The sequence below is a fragment of the Prionailurus viverrinus genome, unplaced genomic scaffold, assembly GCF_022837055.1.
Source record: "Prionailurus viverrinus isolate Anna unplaced genomic scaffold, UM_Priviv_1.0 scaffold_35, whole genome shotgun sequence".
NCBI lineage: Eukaryota > Metazoa > Chordata > Mammalia > Carnivora > Felidae > Prionailurus > Prionailurus viverrinus.
The window spans coordinates 6466190-6486055 of record NW_025927605.1 but is presented as its reverse complement, the minus strand read 5'-3'; the positions used below and the strand labels follow the sequence as shown (position 1 = coordinate 6486055).

General features: G+C 41.5%; 1 protein-coding gene across 2 annotated transcripts in view; it reads left to right on the top strand.

The window, feature by feature from the left end:
- CBX1 (chromobox 1) overlaps nt 1-19866 on the top strand; it is a 30019-nt gene that overhangs the window by 7095 nt on the left and 3058 nt on the right. The window contains exons 1-4 of one of the 2 annotated variants that reach the window (XM_047845930.1): nt 1732-1934; nt 17618-17794; nt 18124-18301; nt 18866-18960. In XM_047845930.1, the coding sequence (XP_047701886.1) occupies nt 17655-17794; nt 18124-18301; nt 18866-18960 (413 nt within the window). In that variant the 5' untranslated portion in view covers nt 1732-1934; nt 17618-17654. Of the gene's footprint in view, nt 1-1731; nt 1935-17617; nt 17795-18123; nt 18302-18865; nt 18961-19866 lie in introns of those variants that run through there. The other variant, XM_047845931.1, reaches the window with a different exon arrangement.

Below are 19866 nucleotides of genomic sequence, written 5' to 3'. Positions count from 1 at the left end.
GAATATGAAAGAGGAATTACGTTTACCGAACAGACCTGTGTACAGCCACACACCCAGAACTAGTAGGAGTAGGTGGTATTTCCATGGGAAAGCCGAATTCAGCTCAATATGAGGAATTCGGGATGGCAGCATTTCACGTAGACAGAACTATAGTTTGGGAGTTAGACATGACATCAAATTGCAATCCCACCACTTTCTTGATGAATGCCATTAGTCAGATTCTACAATTTTTCCGTAAAATGGAAATAGTACTTCCCACCTCCCAGCGTTGCTTAGGATTAAATAACATTAATCAAGACCTTAAGAGAATTCCTAGTGCTGGGGTAAGCACTCAATAATATGTAGCTTATATTATTAGAATTAATGTTTTCATCATTAAAGTTATTACACACAGAACAGGACACTTTAGGAGGGAGTAAGTAGCTGAATTTTTGCCTCTTCATAGACACCCAACCCAAGGTGTCAGGAAGAATTGCCCTCTTCCCTGTGCTCCCACAGCGGTCTTAGCAAAAGTATTATGATATTGTTGAGCTGGGTTTCTTACATGACAATTCTCCAGAGCCCTGCACAGTGCCTGGCTCAGCAAAACTGTTATATACACACAGGCTCCCGCATTCTGAAGTGGAGTACAATAGACTGGTTGCCTTTCCTCTTTACCTCTGATTAGGAGGATATGTGAATATTCAGAGTAAAGAAGGAAAAAAAAAATCATCTTCTGGTAGTTCTATTCCTGATTTGATAGGGAAAAGAAGCACAAAAGAGTTAACAAACAAACAAATAAAAAAGCACAACCAACCAAAACCCCACAAATCTGATGTGAAGAGATGAAGGAAGGAAAGCTTGATCACCTGTCCTTTCTGTCAGGTAGGACATTTCATTAATTCACTTAATCATTTATTCAACAAATATTGCTTGACAACTGTATGCCAGGGACTGTACTGGGCATTGAGTATAGATAGGGTGGTGAACAACACGAGGCGGCAAGGTTTCTGCCCTTACAGGAGGTTAGAAAACAGAAGACAGACATTAATGACAATAAAGTGGGGTAAACGTTATGGGAGACTGAATTTCCATATGAACAGAGTTGGGGACAGCGAGATAGTTGAAGTCAGAACTAAACAGTTTGTCTCGAAGACGAATAATTGTGGTTTTTTGCCTTTCTCGGTGTCTTGGGAGGTGGCTGGGTGAGGAGTGCTCACGGAGATAAGGGGGTTCTGCACTAGAGCTCTGGCTTGGTGCAGTCAACGAAAAATTTCGAGAAGTTCTGGAGGCCCTGATGAGGAAACTACCTGGGGGACCTAACCTAGTCTAAAGAATCAGGCAAGACTTTGAAGGGGAAGTAATTTATAAACACTGAGAAGTAGGAGCCTTACAGAGATTTGGGGCAGAAATTGAGGATTACAGAGATTACTGGCGATTTAAGGTCTGGTGAGAAACCTCTTTAGATTCAAAAATGTCAAGGATTCACGTGAACTGTCCAGAAGTGGTTGATTTTTCGTACCAAGCATCATGGGGCTCGCTCGTAAAACCATACGTTCTAATTCTCTAGGTCGCAACGTTCTAAACTAGAGCTTCTCCGGCGCTTGTTAAAAAACTAAAACTCCCCGAACCCCGCGCACACTCCGCGGGGCGGTGTAGCACGCGCGCAGTACTTTGGGTCTTGTAGTCTGGGATGGACTCCAAGTCCCATAGTACTGTGCGGAGGGTCGTCGCGCCTGCGCAGTGTGGGCGGCGGGTAGCGCCGAGTGCGAGGCTCTTTTGTTCGTCCGAGGGGAGGGCCGTTGGCCGGGGCCTGCGGTACGCCGCTTCAGTGAGGGGCTCGACTGCGGCCACCGGCTTGTTGCTTTTCTGGGCGCCACTCCCCCGGCCGGCCCGACGCGACGCGCCATTAGCGCGGCACCGATTCCTCTCGGGCTCTTTGGCGCTGCTCTGAGGTGAAGAGCCCGCTAAAGGAGGGGAAGCGGGGAGCGGGGGGGAGGTGCGCGGCGGCGGTGGCGGCGGCGGTGGCGGCGGCGGTAGCGGTAGCCCGGGGTGAGGGGCCGCGCTTGCGGCCGAGGTCGGGAGCTAGGAACGCGCCGGGTCCGGAGCCCTTCCCGCGCGAAGCTCTCCGCCGGGTGCGGGGGTCGGGCGCCGGGAGCCGAGCGCGAGAAGGATGGAGAGGGCGGGGCGGGCGGCGTATCCTGAGCTGGAGATAGAAGCGATTCGGGGTGGGCCGAGCATTGGCGGGTCTCTCCTCAGGGCCTGGGTAGACCAACAAGACAATGCTACGTGGTTGGGTGCGCGGCTGCTGGATTGGGCTGGGGAGCAAACACTTGAGTAAATTGGGAAGGGGACAGGCTGGGCAGCCTTGATGCTCGGACATGAGTGGAGAGGGTTGACGGCTGCGAGACCTTCGGTTTCGAACGCAGTCTGAGAATATCGGGTCTGGCTGGGGCAGTCAGAGGCATTTCGCTCGCTGGGCTAAGGAGAAGTAACTTCGAGGAAATTGGAGAGGGGGCTGGGCAGCCCAAGGTGTGCTTCTTGGGGAGATCATCTGCTGGATAACCTGGAGTGGGGGCTAGGAGAGGGAGGGGCGGCGAGGTGCCTGGCTTGGATCTGGAAGGGGAGGAGCTGTTAGGGTAAATAGGGCGGAGGCCCCGGGAGTATTTCAGTTAGGTGTGAAAGGGGCCGCCTTGCTTCCCGATGGGTCCTCCTCACGCGATGGGGAGGCTGTTAAAAAGAATGTGTGCAGAAAGGATGAAAACAAGATTTCTCCTCTTTTCTAGGCTTTCAGCTATGTTTACTCTTTGATTCCTTTCAGGGAGTTAATATACCAAGTGTAGCGCTTCTGCTTTGATTTCTCGATTAGTTCCATAAGTTTTTATCTGGGATCGTTACTGGTCGCAAAGGGCAGTGAAATCATAGAAATGTGTAGATGAGTTCACATGTAAGGAATTAAGTTAGTGAGAGAGAGTGTGAAATGATGTGGGAAGTGGGGAGACAAAGAGGAAAAGTTTGTGAGATCGTGAGATTTGTTTCATAGGCTCTTGTGATTTTTAGCCAGCCTTTCTTTGTTGTTGGAAAATTTGAAACCAAAATGAGCAATACTTCTTCAGAGCTTCAAATGAAGATTTTTCATGGACGGCTTTATTTGCGGACTTGTATTGGTTTAACTCAATTGAGGTGGAGTTTACAAAAGGTCGGTTGTACTGGAAACTCTGGTCAGGGGTAAGGTAGCCTCCTCAGTTGTATTAAGAATCATGCTACCAGTTTAGAATAGCTCTGAAAAGGTCCAGTGTTTTGGAATAGAAGCATGAATACATTTGGAAAATTAGTACCTGTGTTCCTCTAGGTGCTTGCAGACATTTATATTGTAAGTAGTATTGTTAAAGGGCAGCTTGTTGGAACTGGTAGCACCTTACTAAAGCTTTAGGGCAGGTTCAGGGTCTTCATTTCCGATTTTCCTTTTGGTGCCATTTTTCTTCATTGGCTGCTGTAGCCTGAATTGTTTTTCATTAAAGATGTAAATAGTGTGTAGCCTGGTGCTTCTAGCTTCTTGATTGAAAGGGACCAAGTAAGAATACCTTAGACTTCTGCATTTTTGACTGGAAGATACTGGTAATTGTCTAACCAAACCTCTAAAAAGAAGCTACCATTACATAAGAGCACTTGGGCTGATTAATTTGGAAGAGCATGTGACTTTTGATCTTAGGGTCGTGAGTTTGAACCCCGCACTGGGTGTAGAGATTACTTAAAAACAAGTAAATAAGCTTAAAAAAATAAAAAGCAACTATTATATCTTGTGCCCATTTTAGGGACCAGGAAAGTGTTTCTTTTTCACTTCATACCATTTAAAAAGAATTGATTCACTTTTGTCATTCTCTAGTAGTTTATCCATCAGAATCTCACCTTTTTTATATACTATCTCTGGTAGTATAATGGATTTTGCATTAGGCTTGATAGATTTTCACTTCATAGGTTATTTCTCTGAAGAGTTTTTGGAGCAAACTGCTAATGGCTAGTATGTGGGCTCACATAGAATGGGGCTATGCTTCTTGTTCACCTAAATGTAGGTAGTTTAGATTGTTGAGTATATGGCTTTGAGATCCTTTCTTAGAATTCCATGTGTTAGAATGAATTAATGTGCATTTATATAATTAGTTTTCCTGTCTTTGATCAATAACATTGGGCAGAGTATAACTGTTGTCCTTGGCATGTTTGTCTTAACAGTTAATTTTTTTTTTTAAGTTTTATTTATTTTGAGAGAGAGAATCCCAAACAGGCTCTGCATTAGCATGGAGCCCGACTTGGGGCTTGAACTCATGAACCGTGAGATCATGACCTGAACCAAAATGGAGAGTCGGATACTTAACCAACTAAGCCACCCAGGCGCCCCTGTCTTATTAGCTTTTATATACTCAGCTTGGTGTGTACATTGTGCAAGTGACCATTTTAAATACCTTAGGTGAGGACCTGGAGAGGCCCCAGGTTCTGGATTTTAACAGCAAGCTATATAATTTGAATATTTTGTTTTAGAAGTATCTTGAAAAATCTTTTGGGGTCTTTGCATAAATTTAAATAAATAGTATTTCCAGGGGCACCTGGATGGCTCATTCGGTTAAGTCTCCAACTCTTGGTTTCAACTCAGGTCATGATCTGAGTTTGAGCCCCACATCGGCTCAATTGGTGAGTTTGAGCCCCACATCGGGCTCTGCACTGATAGTGCAGCTTGGCATTCTGCTTGGATTCTCTCTCTGCCCCTCCCCCACTCAAGCTCGCTCTCTCTCTAAATAAACAAACAAACAAACTTAAAAACAATTGTATTTCCAGATAGTGATGTCTACTGAAAAAGTGAATAGCCTCTCCCAAAATTGGAAAAGTTATTCAAATATGGGCAAAATTCAGATCATGTTAGTATTTGAATTGAATAATTTGTGTTAAATCTTTACTGCTTTCAGCTTTTATGATTTTTTGTAAAGTTTATTTATTTACTTAGAGAGAGAAAGAAACCGTGTGCACACGAGCAGGGGAGCAGAAAAGAGAATCCCAAGCAGGCTCCAGACTGCCAGCATGGACATCAATTCAGGGCTCATTCCCAGGAACCACGAGATCATGACGTGAGCCGAAATCAAGAGTTGGACACTCAACTGACTGAGCCACCCAGGCGCCCACTTTTACGATTTGCTGACCAAGGGGGGGGTAACCTAATTTGTCTGTGAAATTGTGCCTTTCTCTTTAATAGTAGCTAACACATTGAGAGCCTAACAGAACTGTGGTATTTGAGAGGTTAGTGTCAAAGATCTGGTTTTGTTTTGTTATCTGTGAATGCTTTGGTCTCTGCTTTTAGTTCCAACTTAGCCGGGACTCCTGCGTGACTCAGTCGGTTGAACAGAGCCTGCTTGGGATTCTCTCTCTCTGTCCCTCCCCCCTCCAAAATAAATAAATAAACTTAAAAAAAAAATTTCCAACTTAGCTGTAATTCTAGTCCAGCTTTCTAATTTTATTTCATCTTAAACTAAAAGACTTGCCAGTTATCACTGTGTCCTACTAATATTTGCATATCCCTGTGGCCTCTTAACCCAAAGCTGTATCTGTAGTTTCATCCCCATCAGCATCCTGAAAGGGGATAGCCAACTTTCTGATAGAGCTCAGATAAAATTTTAATTTGATTAGCACACCAGTATTCTAGTCCTAGATCCTGGAATTCAAGGGCAGCTATTCCTTTAAAAATGAAACTCCTGCTACTGGGTTTGTGGCACAAGTTGTTTTCTGCTCAGTAAAGTTTTCCATCTGGAAAGCATTTACCTCCCAAACAGTCATAGCTAACAAACAGACTAACAGCAGTTTAGAAACATGAGTCAGGAGGACTACAAATTGAGTATATACTACACATGCCTTCACCTGCCTTTTAATGACTGGTATGTAGTTGCTAATGCTCAGCAAAGGTGTACTTCTTTCTTGTTTTCCATTTTGGGGTTGCAGATCAGATTTTACTGATTATTCCCTAAAATGCTGACAGCTTTAGACTTCTCTTCCCTGTTTTGGCATCTGAGACATATATCCTTCCTGCCCATTCAGGGTTCAACATGTTACACAGGGCCCAGACCTATCTTTGATTGAGTGTCTGAATAAAAACAGAAAGAGAGGTGCCTGTGTGGCTCGGTTGAGCATCCGACTCTTGATTGTGGCTCAGGTCATGAGCCCAGTGTTGTGGGATGCTCAGCATGGAGCCTGCTTAGGATTTTCTCTCTCTCTCCCTCTCTCCTCCCATCCTGTCCTCCCCTTGTCACGGCTCTGTCTAAATTTTTTTAAAATATTACAAAAAATAGAAACAATGGAAACTGAGAAAAAAGAAACAGTGGTTGGCTAGGTTGAGTAGGCTTCATGGAAGTAGGGTTGTTTAAGCCCTATCTTTAAGGATGGGTAGGATTTTGACTGCTGGTGTTGGACAGGAGCACTTAATAATGAGCAAAGCCTTTTGTGGAGACGGTGTGCAGTTTATAGTTTTGACAGGAGTGTAGGTTTTGTGGGGAGTAGAAGTACGGAATGGTTGGAATGAAAGGGTGTTAGGTGTTGCGCTGAGGAGTTTGGTCTTTGTTTTAAGGAGAAGGGGCCTTGTAGAAAATTTTTTAGTGGTTACCTTTACTATTTAGTCTACTCTGCCCAAACTGGTTTACACACCATCTACCTCAGACATACCTCATTACTTTTGTTCACCACCGTTCCTTAAGCCAAATTGCCCTCCTCAATCCACCTTTTCAAATACTCTTGGAGCTTGGCTTCAATCCCAACTTTTTAAACTCTTTCCTGATCACCCTAGTCATTCATTCTTCCAAGCCTCTGGTGCTTTTGTGGCTACTTATTTTTGCTTAATTTTCTTTTGCTAATTATTATATACTCTTACATTTCTCTTGTTGAAATGAAGTTCAACTTGCATTGTTTTCTTGTATTTATATTTCAGGCCTGGCTCTGGGGACTTTGGGAAATTTTCTTTGCTTCATAAGCCTCAGTTTTCTCAATTGTGAAGTGGGTTTAATAGAGTTGATGTGAGGATTGAATGCCTTTATATGCATTGTTTTAAGTATTCAGTAAATTTTAGCTGTTATTATGTTGTTATTACTCACCACTAAGGGATTCTCAAAAGCCTGTGATTCTTGTGTGTCTGCATATCCCACTGGCCTGAACAAATAGCTCCATTTGCCTGGGTCTGAGAGGGTTCCTGCAATGTGGACCTCTCAGTGCTTTCGCCAGTGAGCTGGTCACCCTATATTCCACTCTGGCTTTTAGTAAATTGTTATTGGTTTTATTTTATTTAATTTTATTTATTTTTTAATAGATAGTGTTAAATGCTGGGAGAGTTGTAGTTAGAAACTTTTATAGCTATTAATGCCTAGGTCTTAAACCTAAGCTAGAAGCAAAAGAGGCAATAGGAGAATAATGGAAAAAGGGGCTAGATGAGAGAAGGAGTGATGTGGGGAGTGATATGCACAGTAATTACCTCATCCTTACTGGCCATTTCCTCAGCCTCTCTTTCTTGACCACAATTCTGTTCCTCAGATAAAGCAACCTCTTCTCACTTTAGGACTAGAACCAACTATTCCCTACACATGGTGTGTTTTTCTGATTTTTGCTGAGTTGTCTCCTTTATAGCAATTATCACAATATCTTCTTGCTTATTGTCCGTGCCCTCCTCTGCCTGCACATGCATGTATTCACACACCCCCCACTCATGCTCACTCATGGCACTCGTCCACATTAGAAAATAAATTCTAAATGTTTGAACAAATATCTGGGCATTGTGGCCCAGTCAGTATAACACATAAAATTAACTATCACAAGTATATGTATACGTATATGTGTGTGTGCGTGTGTGTATGTGTATATACATATACATATATATATACACACACATACACATATATATACATATATATGTGTGTATATATATACACATACACATATATATATATGCACACATACACACACGCACACACACATTCTAAGAGACCAGGGATTTTTGTCTTTGTTGCTCACCCCCTTTGTCTAGCACCTTACCCATAATGGGTACCAAAAAGATAATTGTTAAATGATGAATACTGTAGGAGGGTGTTCATAGGAAGAATTAACCTAAACCTAGCCTGAGGCTTCGGGAAAGCTCCTGAACAGGACATTTTAGGTAAGGGAATTGGTCAAATGAAAGAATGAGGCAAAGGGCAAGGTAATTGTGATTGGTAGGTTAGGTGTAGTGGTCTTCAGCTCAGATGCCCACACATAATGATATGAAGAGATCTGCATTTTATTTTTTTTTAATGCTTATTCATTTTCAAGAGAGAGAGCGCGCGCATGTGCGAGTGGGGGAAAGGCAGAGAGAGAGAGAAAGGGAGACAGGATCTGAACCAGGCTCCAGGCTCTGAGCTGTCAGTGCAGAGCCCGATGTGGGGCTCAAACTCAGAAGACCTGAGCCGAAGTCGGACACTTAACCGACTGAGCCATCCAGGCATCCTGAAACCTGCATTTTAAATGAGGGGCTAGTGTTGAGAATAAATCTGGTCAAGAGTTACCCAAACAAGAGATGATGATGGCTTGCAAATAGGATGATAGTAGTAGTAAGGCTAGAAAAATGTATGAATTGAAAGATATTTAAGATACATACTCTGGGGCGCCTTGGTGGCGCAGTCGGTTAAGCGTCTGACTTCAGCCAGGTCACCATCTCGCGGTCCGTGAGTTCGAGCCCCACGTCGGGCTCTGGGCTGATGGCTCAGAGCCTGGAGCCTGTTTCTGATTCTGTGTCTCCCTCTCTCTCTGCCCCTCCCCCGTTCATCCTCTGTCTCTCTCTGTCCCAAAAATAAATAAACGCTGAAAAAAAAATTAAAAAAAAAAAAAGATACATACTCAATAGGATTTAATAAGAGGCTAGATATGGAAGATGAGTGGAATGAAATCAAAGATGATTGTCATTTTTGTCTTGAACTCAATAAATGTGCTATGAATACTTAGACCATTGTTCATTTAATTGGATGGCTGCCTTTTTAAAAAAGTTAGTATGTAAAAACAGTCTGTGGGGCATGTGGGCAGCTCAGTTGGTTAAACATCCGACTTTGGCTCAGGTTGTGATCTCTTGGTTTGTGGGTTCGAGCCCCACGTTGGGCCCTGTGCTGACAGCTCAGACCTGGAGCCTCCTTTGGATTGTGTGTGTGTCTCTCTCTCTTCCCCTCCCCTGCTTGTGCTCTGTCTCTATCTCTGTCTCTCTCGAAAATAAACATTAAAAAAAAAAAAAAGAAAACTGAGCCTGAAATCTCAACTTTTAAAGTTTGTTATAAAACTTTACTATTTGGATCATCAAAACTGATTTTTGGTATTTACATTGATCTTCAGAAATCTTAAAATTATTTTCACAAATAAACCATTTTGTTGACATTTTCCATTGTATTTAGAACTTCCTTTCTCACCTCTCTCATCTGTCTTCATAGGAAGATAAATTCCTTTTGCCATTTTCTTGTATAGGCCAGATAAAAGGAAGAGCAGAAGAAATTCCTACACTTAAGATATATGAAATGTGATTTTTTCAGTCTCTGGTAGCTCTTCTGTCTTGGTTTTCTAGAAATGAGATCTTGGGTTTCTCTTTTTCGTAATTATTGGTTCCAGCCAGACCTGGGTCCTTCTTGAGTGTGTTCTGGAGTTGCTCTCTGGTTTTAAAAACTTAGCCATGAATTTCAGCTATACACAGGATGGAAATGCTGTTTTCTTATTGAGTCTTAATATTTTGGGCTTCAGAAAGCTATCTTTAAACTTGAAGCAGTAATCTAATGAAGTAGAACATATATGCAAATATATAAATAGATTTAATCCTAGAAGGTCATAAAAGCTCACCTCAAAGGCATCAATCCCATGAGGGTTGTTATACTATTTTGCTTATTAGGAAACTGAGCAAATATATATAACTACCTATAGGCATAAAGTTGTTTTGAGAGGTAGGGACAGGAAAGGGACTTTTCTGGTGCTCATACTAGCTTTCTTTTGGTGGAAGGAACTATATAAGGATCTTTCAAGCAGTGTTCTTCCAATTGCTAATACCAAAAAAAAAAAAAAATCTAGATTGAATGATGTTGAGTATGATACAGAGATCGTTTTGTTTTCATGAACATTGGTTAGTTTATTGTTCCAGTTAATTCTCAATTGGATGGAGAAAGTAAAATGTTCACCTGCCTTTTAGCTAACTCTGAGAATTGATTTATATCTGTAATAATGTGTGTAATTTCACCTGAGGAATGTAGTTTCTGCCAATCCTCTTCTAGCAATGGCTTTTATCCAAGGATATGCATCAAATCACCTAAGGAGCTTTTTATTTTATTTATTTATTTATTTTTAAGCAAACTACACCCAGCTTGAACTCATGACCCTAAGATCAAGAGTCATACAGATCTGCTAAGGAGGTTTTAAAGATGCAGATGCCATGTTCAAAGAACATTGTAATAATAGAAAATTGGCAACAACCCAAATTTTCATCACTTGGTAAATGGTTAGATATGATGTGTCCATACAATATGGAATACTATGCAGCTTGTTAAGAATGGAGATCTTTGGGGCACCTGGGTGGCGCTCAGTTGGTTGAGCATCTGACTTTGGCTCAGGTCAGGATCTTGCGGTTCATGGGTTCAAGCCCCATGTCAGGCTTTGCGCTGACAGCATAGAGCCTGCTTTGAATTCTCCAGTCTCCCTCTCTCTCTGCCCCTCCCCCACTAGCACTCAATCTCAAAACAAATAAACATTAAAAAAAATTTTTTAATGGAGATCTTTATGGAACAGTGTCAAAGATATAGTACATTTTATTAAAAGGCAAGTTGTAGAATTATAATATCTATTTTCACTTAATATATATCTGTGTTTATGTATAGAAACATAAACAGGCTAGGCTGCCTGGGTGGCTTAGTCCGATAAGCATCCAACTTCAGCTCAGGTCACGATCTTGCAATTCATGGGTTCGAGCCCCATGCCAGGCTCTGCACTGACAGCTCAGAGCCTGGAGCCTGCTTCAGATTCTGTGTCTCCCTCCCTGCCCCTCCCCCGCTCGTGCTCTGTCTCTCTCTCAAAAATAAATAAACACTAAAAAAAAACATAAATAGGCTGACAGGTTTTGGGCCAAGGAATTGTAATTTCCTACATTAAATATTTTTGTAATTGAATATGAATACATTATATTATGGTTAGTATGTGTGTATTATATATGTGTGTGTGTGTGTATATATATACACACACACACACACACACACACACACCGTACTTTCTATGTCATTGGATCTGGGTATCTGTATTTTTTAAACTCCGTAGGTCATTCTTATTCTTATGGGTGAAAACTCTCTATTCAAAGTCTGCTTTCCTATGAATTCTTCCTTAGTAGAGGTGGTCACCTCACCAGACCAACATTCTGAATGCTTTTTCTTAACATTTAGCTAAAAGCCCTACTGCTTTGGTTTCAGAGGTCTGTGGTTGTTACCTTGTACTGACACCTGGAATTTGATCTTTCAAGCTGGCAAGAAATCAGTACCAGCTACTCAAAAACAAAATAAAATGCCTTGTATCGGATACTATGCTGCCTTCTGCTTTCAAGTAGCATTGTTCCTGTTTTCTAGCTTCTAACTGCCTTAGTGGAGGATGTGTGGGTTTTTTTCTCTTGAAAGAGCTATGAGTTCATGACTCTTGCTTCAGATTTACATCATTCCTGGATTCATCGGGACACTATAGATAAATTTTGGTTTCTTAAAATTGGCATTTTCTCCGTGCTGTCTTCAGCCTACTTGGTAGGTGTTTAACTTCACAAAATCTGCACCATCTAGCACTTGTTGATTTAAAAGATTCCAAAGACTTGCTGGGGCCCTAACAACCAATGCTTTGTTACTGCCTCCTGATTTAATTAACAATGAATACCTTTGTATTCCAGTAACCAATTAGGAATCACTGGTTTTTTTAACAGCCATACCTTACAAAGTCTTTTCTTTTCTTTTTTTCCCTCTTTTTTTTTTTAAATTTTATTTTTTATTTTTTAAAATTTACATCCAAATTAGTTAGCATATAGTACAACAGTGATTTCAGGAGTAGATTCCTTAATGCCCCTTACCCCCTTTAGCCCATCCCCCCCTCCCACACCCCCTCCGGTAACCCTCAGTTTGTTCTCCATATTTATGAGTCTCTTCTGTTTTGTCCCCCTCCCTGTTTTTATATTATTTTTGTTTCCCTTCTCTTATATTCATGTGTTTTGTCTCTTAAAGTCCTCATATGAGTGAAGTCATATTTTTGTCTTTCTCTGACTAATTTCACTTAGCATAATATCTTCCAGTTCCATCCACGTAGTTGCAAATGGCAAGATGTCGTTCTTTTTGATTGCTGAATAATTACTCCATTGTATATATATACCACATTTTCTTTATCCATTCATCCATTGATGGACATTTGGGCTCTTTCCATACTTTGGCTATTGTTGATAGTGCTGCTATAAACATGGGGGGGGGGGGCACGTGTCCCTTCGAAACAGCATACCTGTATCCCTTGGATAAATGCCTAGTAGTGCAATTGCTGGGTCATAGGGTAGTTCTCTTTTTAGTTTTTTGAGGAACCTCCATACTGTTTTCCAGAGTGGCTGCACCAGCTTGCATTCCCAACAAGGTCTTTTCAAAAGAAAATCATTATCAGTCACTTCCTTATTTACTGATGACAAACTGTAGGAAGGATCCACTTAAAGAGACCTCTGTCCTTTTCTTGTACAGGCCAAAGGAAAGACTTCCTACAGATGTGTGGCTAGCTCCTAGTTGTGTGTGTGCAGCAGGGCCCTTAGGTCACTCAGCCTTGCTGTCTTTACTGAGGTGCTTGCTCTGTTAATTATGTGACCTTAGGTGATTTATTTCTTTTAAATCTGTTATCTATGAGGTGTCGATAACATCTCAGTGGTTTGTTTCACGGGATGGTTTTGAAGGATCAAATGATGTAACGTGAGGTAGCACTTTGTAAACTCTAAAGTTCGATACAAGTGTATTATTTTTTTAGGCATCTTAAAATGTGGCAGACTCAGTAAATATTTAGATAAAAGTTATAGCAGCTTAGTTAACTCTAGTTTGTTGGGTTTTTTTTCTTTTTACTGTTGATTTTTGAGAGAGAGGGAGAGGTAAAGCATGGGGGAAGGGGAAGAGAGAGGAGGGGAGGGACAGAGGACCCAAAGTAAAGCGGGCTCTGTGCTGACAGCAGAGTCCGACGCAGGGATCAAACTCAAACCATGAGATCATGACCTGAGCTGAAGTCAGACGCTCAACCTACTGAGCCACCCAGGCACTCCAACTCTAGGTTTTTTATCTGCAACATCATGATAAGCCTTAAGAAGACCTGTCCAAACATTAAGATTTGAGTTAATCAGGAACTTTTCACCCTGTGTACACCTCTTCGATGTTTTGTCATAAATAGTTCTGACATAAATGTTCTATGATCGTGGCCATGTTCATAGGCCATGTTCTATAACTGATGCCATAATTTGGTTGCCAGGATGTTTGGGGGGGGGGAGTGGCAAGTTGTGTTGATGAAAGGCATTTTTCCATTGTGTACTACACTGATTTGAGTTACTTTGAAATTTCCTTGCCAAGCAATTCCAATTGAGAGTCCTCAATTCCAGATATCCCTGCTAGTGTTTGGAGACTGTCATATTCAGGGAGGATTTCTCTTGAAATAATCCCTTTGGAAACCATAGGAGAATTGACTCGTAATATTTAAGAGGGCTCCTGGCGCCTCTGAAGGTGATAGATTCTATAGGAAGAGTGGGTTGCATTTTTAATCAACTTCTACATTGATTTTAACAAACGGCTTTTTCAGGCCCCCATAGAACTACCTATAAATAAGAGAAAAACTCAAATTGGGAAGCCTGGCTGAGAATCTCTAATATAAAGAATCTGGTACCTGAGGTAGGTGCTGGGATGAGCCAGGTAAGAAAGCTCAGAGAGGGGCGCCTGAGTGGCTCAGTTGGTTGAGCGTCTGACTTCGGCTCACGTCATGATCTCGCGGTTCGGGAGTTCGAGCCCCGCGTCGGGCTCTGGGCTGACAGCTCAGAGCCTGGAGCCTGCTTTGGATTCTGTGTCTCCCTCTCTCTCTGCCCCTCTCCCGCTTGCACTCTCTCTCTATCTCTCTCTCTTTCTCTCTCTCTCTCTCAAAAATAAATAAACATTAAAAAAAGATTTTAAAAAAAAAGCTCAGAGAAGGGCATCTCGTTGGTTCAGTTTGTTGAGCTTCTGACTCTTGATTTCAGCTCAGGTCATGATCCCAAGGTCTTTGGGATGGAGCACCACCTTGGGCTTAGAGCCTGCTTGAAATTCTCTCTCCCTCTCTCCCTGCCTCTCTCTCCCTCTCCCCCTTCCCCACTCACACTCACTCTCTCCTTAAAAAAGGCTCAGAGAGAAGTGGGAGTCTGTTTATTCTTCACTTCTTTTTTGAGTTCTTCTTTTTTATTTTTTTTTAAAGCTTCTTTATTTATATTGAGAGGGGTGGGGAGGGAGTGAGAATCCCCAGCAGGCTCCACTCCTTCAGTGCAGAGCCCAATGCTGGGCTTAAGCACACACTGTGAGATCATGACCTGTGCTGAAATCAAGAGTTGGCCACTTAGTCAACTCAGCTACCCAGGCACCCCTTGAGTTGTTAAGACAGTGAGTTAAGCTAGTTAAACTGTTCTGTTCTATGACTCTGCCTCCTTGGGACCATGCTAATGATACAGGGAGAAGAGGCCTACAGTAGCCAGAGATAAACCAGAAGCTGTCCTGATCCTTTTGGTTCATAGTAGGACAATCAGATGGGCAGTATTCAGTGCTGTTTCTTTTTGTAAGACAAGTATAACTATTAATGTGGATAACACGGGGCTTTAAATAACTCTGAATTCTGAAGCCTTAGTGATAGAATGCCTTTCCTTTCCTTTCTTAAATTTAATTACTTGGTAGAGAGGTTATTAGGGAACAATTACTGTTTTGCATGGTCTATAACCCATTATTTTCCTTCCATCAAGTGAGAAAGGGAGTATCTTCCAATGTCCAAGACCAAATTAATGCAGGGAGTTGTGGTAACCTTTGTTATCTAAAGGTGATGGTCAGTTTATTTTTCTCCGCATGTTAACCAAAGACTGACAGTGGATCCTGCTTTACCTCTTCAACTCACAGTGGAAGAAAGCAAGGAATAGAGAGCATTTATTCTTGGAAGGAAACACAATTAATCCAGAAGGGAAATTAGATTTTTCTTTCCTCATAAAATAACACTTGCCATATAGCAGTCAGAACTTTGAAAACCTGAAAGCATCTCCCTCCAGAAAGAAGTACACACAGCCTCTGAATCAAAGGCACATGAAGCTAACTGCAATCCACTGATAAGTCGGTTCAGTAAAAGAAGGAAGGGAAAACGTGTGGCATTTTCTCTAAAAGATAGAGGGACTGGGTGGGGGGGTGAAGGAAAGCAAAGCAGATTCTTCAGTATGTAAATGGAGAAGGAAGAGGGTTGAAAAGATGCCTCTTACCTGAGCACAGGTAATGTTCTGAACCCCTCTGTAGAGGTGGGGCTTAGGTGTTGCCTTAGACCATACTGAAAGCACTCCAGAAAACAGTGTTTCGTGCTACTTTGCAAAAGTTCAGAATACCTTTAAGTGGAAGTGGTGTCTACATTTTTCTTATCGGACATTAAACATCAGAAAGGCAGGAAGCATTTCTTATTCTCTTGAATCTCCAGTATCCACCAGTGTCCAGATTTTCTAGTAGTTAAATGTTTCAGTAAGTCAGCATTGCTCATATATGCAGACATGGGAATATCTCAGTATAAACCAAAATTTCTGTGGATAATTTAACTGATTCATAATGATGATCCTGACTTCATGAAAATTTGTTATATTTCATATGGACTATAGTGGACTTTTTCAAAAAGACATTCTGTACATGTCAGTTTTAAAGTTTGTTTATTAAATATTTTCTTTTTATGTACTCTCTATACCCAACGTACTACTGATCGAACTCAAACCCTGGGATCAAGAGTCTCATGCTGTTCTGACTGAGCCAGCTGTGAGACACCCCTAAAGTAGATTTAGAAGAGTTTCTACCTAGGCTAAGTAAGACTCTTTTTTTCCCAAGGATGAACAACCAGTTTAGCCCCAAATCAGCATTGTCTTAAATTCATAGATGGTAGTAATTTGGCTTGAATTATCTGCCATTCTCTTGATTCTTTGTATCTCATTGTGGCAGCTGTGATCCATGAATTTGTAGATTTGGGGCCAGTTTTATATATCAGTTCTGATGTGTTGATATCTTATGGCGCCACCTACTGACACAAATTGGTAAACAAATGGCTTTAAGCCTGCCAGCTGTCCGAATTGTATTTGAAGGACTAAAAATAGATTATAGGGGACTAGAGTTTTAGCATTGGAAAAAATGCTTAGAAGTCACTCAGCCTAAAGAAGTATTTTACAAAAGAATTAACTCAGGTTTTATTATCTGTGATAACTATCTCTTTTTTTCCTGTTCATTTTCCAAATTATTGCAGTGCCCCAATTAGAGAATTTCATGATCATTCTGGCATTTTTATAAGTCTTTCTGAACCTCAGAAATAAGCTAAGTAGAATAAGAAACGAAGAAGAAACTTTCATATTGTAAATCATTGATGGCATTTGGAAAAGACCACATAAAAAACCTTGTGGGTGCTCAGTTGGTTAAGCGTGCAACTCGATTTCTGCTTAGGTCATGATCTCATGTTTCATGAGATTGAGCCCCATGTCGGGCTATGCTGGCAGCACGGATCCTGCTTGGGATTCTCTCTCTCCCTCTCCCTCTTCCCCCCCCCCCCAAAAAATAAATAAACATTTTATTTATTTAAAAAAACTTTTTAATGTTTATATTTGAGAGAAAGAGAGTGTGCGAGCAGGGGAGGAACCGAGAGAGGGAGACAGAGAATCCGAAGCAGGCTCCAGGCTGTCAGCACAAGCCCCACGTGGGGCTCAAACTCATGAGCTTGTGAGATCATGACCTGAGCCACCCAGGCACCCCGATAAACAAACATTTTAAAAAAAGAACCTTGAGACTCAGGAGAGGATGTTGTAACAATGCAGAGGGATGCATTGTATTATATATGCATATACAAAGGGGAAAATTGAACCAGATGTTTGATAAATAGGACAAGCTACTTCGCACTGTAAAAGTTGGAAGTCTAGTGATATGAAAGTATGAATCAGAGGGTTATATGTATGTAAGTTTAATGTGTATGTAAGTTATGTATGTAAGTTTAATGTCTATACCTTATTTTTAGGAGTCTTGCTTTCAGTTGAATAACATTTTAGATGCCATGCTTTATACTAAAAGGGGTATTGGAAACTTTTTAACTTAGAATAGGTATAAAAGTGTTAGGTGATTATGCAAGAATAAAGGAGTTTTGCTGTGAGATTGGTTGGGGCTTTTTATGAACTAGCTTTCATATCAGAACATATTAGAAGACTTTATTTTTTACTGAAGCCGAAAAGGTGGAATATGTAATACAAGCATACACTATTAAAGTCATCAGTGATACCCCTGGGTTTCTAACCATCCGAATATTCACCTAACCAAGAAAAGTGTGCCCTAATGCCCTTTTTATTTTGTCACTTTAGCAGCGTCACCCTTTAGACCAGAAAGCTGGCGGGCACTATGGGGAAGAAACAAAACAAGAAGAAAGTGGAGGAGGTGCTAGAAGAGGAGGAAGAGGAATATGTGGTGGAAAAAGTTCTTGACCGTCGAGTGGTAAAGGGCAAAGTGGAGTACCTCCTAAAGTGGAAGGGGTTCTCAGAGTAAGTTTCATTAACCTGGGTAAATCCATCCATGTAGTCACCAACTTTCTCAGGAGTCTAGTAATGTGCAAGGCCTAGAGTGCTCTAATATGTAGTGTGACCCAGGCCTGGCCTCCGTGGCTTATAGTCTAAAAGTCCCTTATCTCCCCTCCCGCCCACCAAGAAATTTCAGCATTACCAAGTTCTTGATCTTGGACAAAATCTGGTTCCTCATCATCATTAACTCCTCTCTTCCAAGGGCACCAGCTCTTGTCATCCTGTGCGTCTCCTTAGTATGAGTGTGCTAACTTTGAGTGGAAAGTGTGACTCACTGTGCCCTCTGATTTCAGTGAGGATAACACGTGGGAGCCAGAAGAGAACCTGGATTGCCCTGATCTCATTGCTGAATTTCTACAGTCACAGAAAACAGCACATGAGACAGATAAATCAGAGGGAGGCAAGCGCAAAGCTGACTCTGATTCTGAAGATAAGGGAGAGGAGAGCAAACCAAAGAAGAAGAAAGAAGAGGTAAGGAGAGAAAATTTTTACTAGTCTAGAATTCCTACTGCTGTCAAAGAAACTAAAAGCTCTTTAAAGTTAAATACTTTTATTCTGCTGTTTCTTGGACCTCAGCAGCCATCTCTCATTCCTTCTGGAATCTTAGATATGCTAATGCTTTCAAAGTGTTTTGGGGGTTCACTTAATCTATACTTATTTTATCTGAGGTTCAGGAAGAAGGGCAACTAAATTCATTCCTGTAAAAAGATCGTTTTCAGTGTTGTAATCATTACAGCTGTAAGGTAGCTATTTTCATCTGTTCAATACCTTAAAGTAAGTTGTCTTCTGAAGGTGAAGAAACAGTTGTGAACATTTATTTTGCTTGAGATGTATGTCCCTTTTTACATATGGGGAAACCTTAAGACCTTGATGGAAGAATCACCCAAGGATGCAAAAAGGCCTGTGACTTGGAGCCAAGGTATTGGTGGAATATTGGCAAGAGTGTCATTATATTAATCAGAGAAACCGGAGTGACTCCAGTCTGGATAACAATTCCATATAATTAAAATTGTTCCATTCATCTGGTTTTCACAGTCAGAAAAGCCACGAGGCTTTGCCCGGGGTTTGGAGCCAGAGCGAATTATTGGAGCTACAGACTCCAGTGGAGAACTCATGTTCCTGATGAAATGGTGAGTCTGCCAGTGGCTCTGTGTGGTGGTTTTTTCTTCTCCCCATCTGTTCCATGCCAGAGGAAAAGAGCTGGACCTTCGAAATTCCAGTCGCCCAAGTGTGAAATCTTTAAGATGGCCTAGTCCTTCGATAGTGACCCTCGGCCTGACTGCCAACCTGGACTCATGAGTTATACAGGTAGGGGCCCTTAGGATTCTCAGTCTTTGCCCATTTTTTAGGAGGTGGGAGAAGATCCAGAATGGAGAAGGTGTGGGGAGGAATCACATTTCACTTCTGTAAATAAAGGAAAAAGATATGAAATGTGATTGAACCACCCTCCCCTTCTACCACCTCCTTAATAAAGATCGGGCTGGCCCCAGGATCAGATGTTTTCTGTTAACTTTTCAGGGTTAAGAATTTCTGTAGCTCTTCCTTTGTCCTTGATAGATCCTTTCTAATTTGTGCCAATTGTGTAATTCCAGGATCAGCCAGTAGGGGTCAGCAAGTCCCCTTTACTATACTGAGTATAGAACAAGGCTTTTTTTTTTCCTTCCAGAAGTATAAATACCAATGGTAGTAATATTCCATGAAACGGCTTAATGAAAACAGTTGTCTTGAGAATTTTAAGAACTGTAATTAATCCCAAATTCTCTAAAATTCCCCTACTCTGTCCAAAAGAAAGGCTTTTTTCCCTATTTCTTGCTTGTTGAAAAATGCTTGTGCTATTTTCTTCCCCCACATGGGTCTCAATTATTGTCCTAAAAAAAATGTAGGAGTAAATAATTCCAAACTTCTGCCAGTCAAGGCAGCATTCTAAGGATTTTGTCCTCTTGTCAGTCTAGACCCTTCTTGGAAACTCGTATCTACTCTTCATTCCTCTTGTTTAGAAGGTGGCCAGAGAGGCCTAACTTTGACACTACTGGAAG